Here is a 7,842-nt window from a genome sequence, read left to right on the forward strand (position 1 = left end):
GGAAGAGGAGAGCTGTGGAATTGGAGAAGAATATTGCTTGATGAGGAAAACTCTTGCAGCCCATGCTGATTATATCTACACAGATAAGCAAAGGCCATGAGATTATTTGCACCTTAGAGTAGGTTATTATGTTTAGTTCGGCTCGGATTCGACTCACTCTTTGGTCAAATGTATATTTTTAACTAATTGGGTTATGTTCGAATTGACTAAAATTGATATACTAAACTTAAATTTATTCACTTCTTTCCGATCATGATATCATATTATATATTCGATGTCAACGTAATCGGTGCTTTTTAGTTATTTCTTAGTTAGAATTGATAAATTGTTTTTCATTGAAAAATCATAAAATTTTAATTGATGAAAAATTAAAAGGGCTTTTTTGACATTTCAAATGAGTGCCTCTCATTTATGTTTTTCTTTTAATTATTGAGGTAATTACTAATATTGGAAAGACAAATTATTTATATTTTTATAATTTTATATTTATGGCAGTTTCGCAATTAAATAACGTCTTTATAAATTAACGAGAGCCACATAAATAGGCGTAAGCGGAATTTTCCCGCCGGGAAAATCACCGATTTCACTTTCTCTTCTCACTCTCCCTCGTACCAAACCACCACAACCGCAACCCGTTCATCGAAGACAATGGCTGACGCGGCCGTCGGAGACAAAAAACAGTTCTGGCTTCTGAAGACGGAACCAGCGGAGTGGTCGTGGGCCGACCAAGCCGCGAACGGCGGCCGAACAAAGTGGGACGGCGTCAAGAACAAGCAAGCGCAGAAGCATCTCAAGTCCATGAAACTCGGCGACCACTGTTTCTTCTACCACTCCGGTGCTAAGGCCCGCCGCATCGTCGGCGTGGTTTCCGTCGCACGGGAGTGGTATTCGGAGGGCGATGGCGGCGACGGTGTCGTCGACGTCGAGGAGGTCGGGGAAATGAGAGAACCGGTGGATTTGAAAGAGATGAAGAAGGGGATCGAAGGGATGAAGGATTTCGCGCTGTTTCGGCAACCGAGACTGTCGGTTGTGCCGGTAGCGAAGGAGATTTGGGAGAAGATCTGCGAATTGGGAGGCGGATTTGAAGGGGATGGAACAGATTGCCGCCATGGGAATGAGGAATAGAGCTTGAATTTGAATGCTGCACGCAAGGTGTTTGTGAATATGCGTAAGTGAATTTTGTTGACCCTCTTTTGATTTAACATTATGTTTTGTGAATGAAAATGGAATGGCTATGGATTTCTGGTTGGAATGTTGAAGAATTTTGAGAAGGCCTTAAGAATCCGACGGAAACAACGAATAACCGTTGAAAGTGCGCCGTGGCCAGTGAATGGTAAACCTGTAATTTTAGCGTGAAACAAGGTCACTTGTTTACATTCATAAAATGGTGCACTACATGCGTACGTGTTTCTTCTATATATATGGAAGCTCTTCGCCACTGACAGAGTCCAAGACTCGGAAGCCATTCAATCTCACACCTCTTTCAACATAATTCCCCTTCATTTTCTTCTTCTTCCCTTCTTTGAAACCCTAATTCTGCAAAATTCCTGTTTCGATTCCCCTTCATTTGGAGATTTCAGCGGCTTCAATGGCGAATCAGCTCGGCAATTTGGTGGAATCCATAAAATCCAAGGTGAAGGCACTGAGGAAGTCGAAGAAATCGAAGAAGCCATACATAAAAATTGACAAGAGCGCGAACGTCAAGATTGAAATCCGTAGCCGAAAAGCTTGATTGTTAATTGATAAGACCTTGAAGGTCGCCGATCGTCCTGGCGATCGTACAGTTTCTTAGTCTCGTTGTGATCTCTGCGCTTATCGACTCTCAGGTTTATAATCGCTCTCTCTCGCTCGTTATTTTCCCCTGTAGTCTTCGCGGAATGTTCTGGTATGTGATGATTTTGTTTTGGTTTGATCGTGTAGCTACCGATTCTGAGTTTCTCTTACAGATTCAGATATGGAACCGTTTCGGATAAATAGCTCCGATACCAAACAGATAATCATGAATAGCTCCGATTCTGAGTTTCTTCTTCATTATCCTCAACAAATCTCAATCGCCAATCGATCTTCCTTATTAGATTTCTATTGCTTGCAATTCATTTCAACTCTTCTAAATTAGAAGATTTTGAAACAGAACAGTTGCCTGATTTGATCGAAAGAACAACATAAAATAAAGGCCATTCCCTGAATCATTCGATTTTGAAAAAAATTCCCATTCATATTAACATTGAATTTTGGGCATGTTACATTTCCCTTTTAACTTGGAAGTTGGAAGTTGGGCCTTTTGGGCCTGACTTAAAGAGTCCAGCAGGGAAATAAAGCCTGATCTAATTGGGCCTGTATTTGCTTAAATATTGGGCCCAAATACTTGTACAAATTCATCATAAACTAAGGTGGAAGACAAGCTTCTAGATATCTTAATTAATTCAAAGCTTGAAAAATCCAAACTGATTAAAATCATAGCCTTTGTCCCAAGAAATGGGAACATTCAAGTTAAAGAAGCAAAATAATAATAATAATAATAATAATAATAATAATAATAAATTTAGAAAAGGAATTTAAGAGTTTTGTGTTGGCTGTGGTTGGGAAGGCAGGGACTGGTTTTCCCATAGCTCTTAAATCCACTTCTACCCAATTTGATAGAATTCAGTGAGGCAAAAGCACTTTATTTTATTTATTTATTTATTTATTTATGCAAATAATTCATTTGCTTTCTCTCTCTACATGGAAGGGAAGGATCAATCTGCAATAAAATAATTTGAGAGGGCATGTGGGCAGCATTAGAATTTTGATATCCAAAATTCCCAATTTGCTATTTGTTTATTCAGTATTTTGCAGTCTTTTTAAAGAAGAAATCAGACCATTTTTCTTTAAAATTTTAATTTACTAGACACCTTTATCTAACATGCTTAGGCTAACAAAGAACGTGTTCGTATCTGTAACGTTTATTAGATACATATCGAACAAGGAAGTTCAAATAAATTTGTTAAGGTAAGTGGAGCACTGAAGGAAGGAAGGAAGGAACCAAAATTTAGGTTTTGAGTATTGTTTGTGGATTTGATAAAATCCCACCTAATCAAATCTAAAACTTTTAGGCATATTATTATTTGGATGAAAGTTTTGTGGGTGTTTGTCATTTTGTGCTGATTTGTGGAGAAAAAATAGAGTGAGGACCTAAGGAATATTCAGAGCACACTCAAATTAAATTAAATTAAATTAAATTAAATTAAATTACATTAAATTAATCTGATTTGTTTTGTTTCCTATTGACTTTTGCCCACCTGCTGCTTTGCTGGTTCCCATTCCCTCTGCCTCCTCTGTTACGAGATTAACCCACCATTTTCAACCTACCTTTTTGTACCCATCCTCAACTTTGTGAGCTCCTTCACACAATTGGACCTATACTCACATTTCAAATTTGGATTTAGTACTTCATGATCCCAATATTTTCAAACGTGGTCAAATTACAACTATTTCTACAAACCAATCGAGTCTTTTTAAATTACCTTGTTATCACTCACTTCAAGAGGTCACTAAACTCAACGAGGAATTGGTCTAAGTAAAACATATTTACCTATAAAGTTCACCGAAAAGGAAGGTACACCTTATTAGTATAAGTTGTAGATCGCTCTCGTTCAGTGTGTCACGGTTCATTCATGTTTCCAGTATCACACTAACAATATTTCAATTTTAAACAAAGAAAATATCCCTACACCTCCAATGTTTAAAGAGATTTTGGCTCTCAATTTTCGAGCTACAATGAACTTCAACAAAGAAATGAACTAAACAGTAAGTTTAAATTGAAACAAAACTCCATAGATCTTCGCCTTACGACTGCAAACTACTAAGAACCAGTTGTTGTTGTGTCGAATAAGTAACCTTAAAGTAATAATTGAATTTTCTCTGTCAGCCAATCATGTTCATTCCTTTCTCCTCCGAAAAAGAACAATAATTGTGTTTTAAGTTAGTCAAGAAGAGGCAAGGTCAAATTGGACAGGGATGGCTGTGGAAGTAGTCATTGTTGAAAGAGTTGAGCAAATAAATCAGACACACTGTTCATGATGTTCTTAGAAACTCAACTTTTTTGCTCTAATGTTGTTTCCCATTGCATTGACAGTCACAAAAAGGAAATAAAAAGAAGATGAAAAGAAGAGAAAGGGAATCAAAACCCATCTCTTCAGAGATCCATTTCCCTCTACATTTGCTCATCTCATCCCTATTCCTTTCCCTTCAAACCACCTGTGAAAGAAGCAGACTGGAAACTTTCAGTTCATAAATTCCAATACTCAAATCAAACCCAGTGATTGATTAATCATGAATTGCCAAGAACACAATCAAATAACTCAACTGGTTCTTTTGCAATCTATTTCCTGATAGAGAAGATTGAAGGAACCCAAAATGCTCTGTAAATGATGATCTTTCCTGTATAAACCAGCAAGAACACAAAGTCAAGTGATATGAATATTAGACCTTTCTTTTTAGGGAGGGAGGGAGGGAAGAACAGGCTGCTAAGTACCTCAAAATGACTGGTTTGAGACAAGCCCAAGAAGCTTTCCATTGAGCCTTGATTGGGGAAGTTATTCTGAAGATTTGAAGGAAGCAACTTTTAATGAGTACCCAATTGATGGATAATCATTATAGACAAAGCTTAAAGAGATTGTTCAAGAAACTTACAGCAGTGAAGTTGTGAGCAGGGGAACTAGCAGTGTCATCTAGGAAGGAAGATGGCTGATCATGGCATTGATATTCTGTAATTTTCTGCTTCTTTCCCTTGTTCTTCTCCGGTGTTACTGACTTAGAAGCATGAGAGAAATGGCCATCATCTTCATGAGAGCAAGCCTCGTCTTCAAAGAAATGTGGAGGGCCAGAAGATGCATCAGAGACCATAGAAAGATCCTCCTCAACCTCATGTTCTTCAGTAGCTTCAGCTTTCCAATATCCATCACAGAACCCACTTTCTCGGTCAACAATGCGATCAGAGCCGCCATGAGAAAGAAATGATTGCTCCAAATACAGAGTCCAACCAGACTCACACCCACTGCTACACTCAGAATCCAACAAATCCATAATCCCAACCCTTTTTTCCTCTCAGGACTTTTATCAAACAGGTTGTGTGCAACAACCCAATTCAAGATGAAAACAGAGACTAAATCAAAATGAGATTCCAATTCCCACAAACAAAATTTCAGCAACCAAAGTGGGGTGTAAGAAATCTAATGAACAGAAATCCCAACAAAAAACAGGATTTTGTCCTGAGGATTCTCCTGGAGTGAAATGAATGAATCAAAATGAAAAAAAAGTGCCAGTTGGGGTGTGGTGGGTTTATAGTGTTGATGATGCACGTAACAGAGAGAAAGGCCACAACCTCTTCACATGCAAGACAGCGAGGCATTAGTACGCTCTTAAAACCAAAACCAGGTACACGTCCATATCTCCTTCTACAGTAAAATGGATATCTATTCACTCATTCAATTCCTCTCTCTCTCTCTCTCTCTCTCTCTATCTCTCTATCTCTTCAGTTTGTGACATTGTTTGGTCTAATCAAGCTGGTTCGGTTAAAAAATGATATCTGGAAACGTGCGGTACTCGCCTGAAAACGCTACGGGAGAAGCGATTGTTTTGGTTTTAGTGTCCAGAAATAGAAACGATTTGGCTTTGCGTACCGTACGAGACAAATCAAATCTCCACCACCACCTCTTAATTCCTTTTCTGTTTGCGCTGTTCTTCTTTCTTCCATTCTCTTTCATTGCCGAATCAAAATTTCGCAATGAAATGCCTAATTGTTCGTTGATTTCGTGTTCAAATTCGGATGGAAATCCACAATTTCTCGTTCCGATTAGGGTTTCTTTCCGTTAGTTTTGTGCTTTGGAGGAGAATTTTGGCGGCCGTTTTTGTTTGTGGGAGAAAAAGGGGTTTTGGGCTCTTAATTCCCATGTTATTAGTTAAATCCATTAAATTAAAAATTCATCTTAATATAGTTTATAGTTTATTTAATTAGGTATTTTAATTAATTACTTCATCTGTCCAAAAATTCAACTATATTTTCCATGAAAGAGTTCGAGCTAAAAAAAAGACATATTTACCCCTTAGAAAACATAGACTCAGTGTCGGTCGAAGTGCTCAAGTTCAATTAAAGAGAACGACATAACAAGAAAACGACGTTTGTGGTGGCATATAAATGAAATATCAACGAGTATAGGTAGAATAAAATTATCACGACCCCATATGCTAAACATCAATCTTATCTCCACAAACCAACTCATTCATTACTTAGATTTGTTGACCGATAAAGAGGTCGGCATTGCTAAAAATACAAAGAATCTGGAAGGACAGATGTCATCGAATTATATCGTAAAAACCTTAGTTCGGTTTATAATATAGCTATCACAAACACGAACGTGTAGATTTGAATTTATGATCTATTAAAAAACGTAAAAATGTCTTAATCACCAAGCTATGTTTCAACCGAGCAAGCCCATCGATTAGGTTTGCTCGTAAAAATATTTTAACCACCGAGCTGTGTTTCAATCAAGTGGGTCCATCGACTAGGTTTGCTCGTAAGAATGTCACGTGTATCTCTCTCTCTCTCTCTCTAAAACATGAAAGAAAACACACCGTCGTCTCTACCCTTTTCAAGAAATACGCTCAGCTGTGGTTTTGCCTCTAACGACTAACACACACATGTGCGCACGTGTGCTTTTTTTTCCTTCTTTTTTTTCATATCTGAATTCCCCAAATATTCACACACATGCTCCCACGTGCGCACGATTTTCAACCTCATTTCCCCCTTCTTTCTATTTTTCCCCCAAATCTCTTTTTTTTTTTTTTTTTTAATTAATAAAAAAAATTCACACTTGTGAACCATGGGTCCTAATTCCAATGTTTTTTCTATTTTCTTTTTTTTTTAAATAAAAAAAATAAAGAATAGATGTAATTTCCACACCTCAACATTCATTGCCCATATGTTACACCATTCTTTTTTTGTAATATCTAGAATTTGATATTTTTAATAATAATACTCGCCCGACTCTAAGTGAAATTCTCGTTATTCGTGTAAAAACTAAGCTTGTTTGGTCATACACGTCATCAAAGCGTGCATCCTTCAAATGCAACGTTACATCTCATCTCGCTATTCTAATTCTCAACGGCACATTCAAGCTTCGTGATATCATCGACCTTCACTGCCTTTCAAGCACGCTTATAAAAAATCGACCCATGAGTCAATTATATAATGGGGACATCTAGAAATGACTGACTCATTATTGACGTGATATTTTGACATTAAATGAAAAACAATAAATTGCATAGAATGGTCAAAAAGTGTGACATAACAGAGATGAATACACATTAGAATAGTAATGTGAAACACAAAGGGGAAAGAAATGAAGAGGGCTTAGGCATGGATTATAAATAAAAGAAAGAAGTTAGCACAAAAATAACTTTAAATAGAGGCCATGTGCAATTTTCTCTCTTGGATCCCTCATTATTGATACACCCATATGAACAGCCTCATGCTAGGAGCTTCAAATTAAAACCTTGCTTCCAATATTTTATATACCCCTTTCATTTAAATCTCGTGGGGACATTTTTGTTGATCTCGTTTGTGATATTATTGGGTTGGAGGATAAATTTAATGCGCGTAATTATTTCATTATTTTTTTATCAATTTTAAATTGTTCTTCGTTCAAATGATTCGATAACTGTACGTGTATATGTATATATATTTTTATTTATTTATTTTAAGTTATATTATGAATTTTGATGTTTTTGATTTTAATATTTAGCCACGCCTATAAAATTTTCACCTCAATGTTGGGACCAAATTAGAGGGGAAATTAAGCCAAC

General features: G+C 37.0%; 2 protein-coding genes and 1 pseudogene across 4 annotated transcripts; 2 read left to right on the forward strand and 1 right to left on the reverse strand.

Annotated features, from left to right (window-relative positions):
- The first annotated feature begins 423 nt into the window (after positions 1-423).
- Positions 424-2,243, forward strand: LOC111489276 (thymocyte nuclear protein 1). 3 transcript variants are annotated; one of them, XR_002719350.1, is made up of 3 exons: positions 425-1,168; positions 1,581-1,826; positions 1,921-2,243. XR_002719350.1 is itself a non-coding variant. In XM_023137424.1 (2 exons), the coding sequence occupies exon 1, from the start codon at positions 649-651 to the stop codon at positions 1,123-1,125; it is 477 nt and encodes a 158-aa protein (XP_022993192.1). In that variant the 5' UTR covers positions 424-648; the 3' UTR covers positions 1,126-1,152; positions 1,228-1,285. The 3 variants fall into 3 exon arrangements, 2 of the variants coding, with proteins under 2 accessions (XP_022993192.1, XP_022993182.1); XM_023137424.1 differs by lacking the exons at positions 1,581-1,826; positions 1,921-2,243 and adding an exon at positions 1,228-1,285 and having other exon boundaries at positions 424-1,152; XM_023137414.1 differs by having other exon boundaries at positions 1,581-2,243.
- Positions 1,366-2,243, forward strand: LOC111489293 (annotated as a pseudogene).
- Positions 2,244-3,978: 1,735 nt separating this feature from the next.
- On the reverse strand, positions 3,979-5,854 carry LOC111489443. The gene is made up of 4 exons (XM_023137661.1): positions 4,672-5,854; positions 4,514-4,579; positions 4,346-4,419; positions 3,979-4,236 (listed from the first exon to the last, which is right to left on the reverse strand). The coding sequence occupies exons 1-4, from the start codon at positions 5,062-5,064 to the stop codon at positions 4,203-4,205; spliced, it is 567 nt and encodes a 188-aa protein (XP_022993429.1). The 5' UTR covers positions 5,065-5,854; the 3' UTR covers positions 3,979-4,202.
- Between the last annotated feature and the right edge of the window lie 1,988 nt (positions 5,855-7,842).

This window comes from Cucurbita maxima, unplaced genomic scaffold, assembly GCF_002738345.1.
Source record: "Cucurbita maxima cultivar Rimu unplaced genomic scaffold, Cmax_1.0 Cma_Scf00001, whole genome shotgun sequence".
Classification (NCBI taxonomy): Eukaryota; Viridiplantae; Streptophyta; class Magnoliopsida; order Cucurbitales; family Cucurbitaceae; genus Cucurbita; species Cucurbita maxima.

Excerpts from the sequence above, each read along its gene's own strand:
- LOC111489443 (XM_023137661.1), bottom strand. The coding sequence starts at position 5,064 with ATGGATTTGTTGGATTCTGAGTGTAGCAGTGGGTGTGAGTCTGGTTGG. Across the intron at positions 4,580-4,671 it reads CTGCTCACAACTTCACTGCT|AATAACTTCCCCAATCAAGG; the intron begins GTAAGTTTCTTG and ends TCAAATCTTCAG. Across the intron at positions 4,420-4,513 it reads CTCAAACCAGTCATTTTGAG|GAAAGATCATCATTTACAGA; the intron begins GTACTTAGCAGC and ends TGGTTTATACAG.
- LOC111489276 (XM_023137424.1), top strand. The coding sequence starts at position 649 with ATGGCTGACGCGGCCGTCGGAGACAAAAAACAGTTCTGGCTTCTGAAG.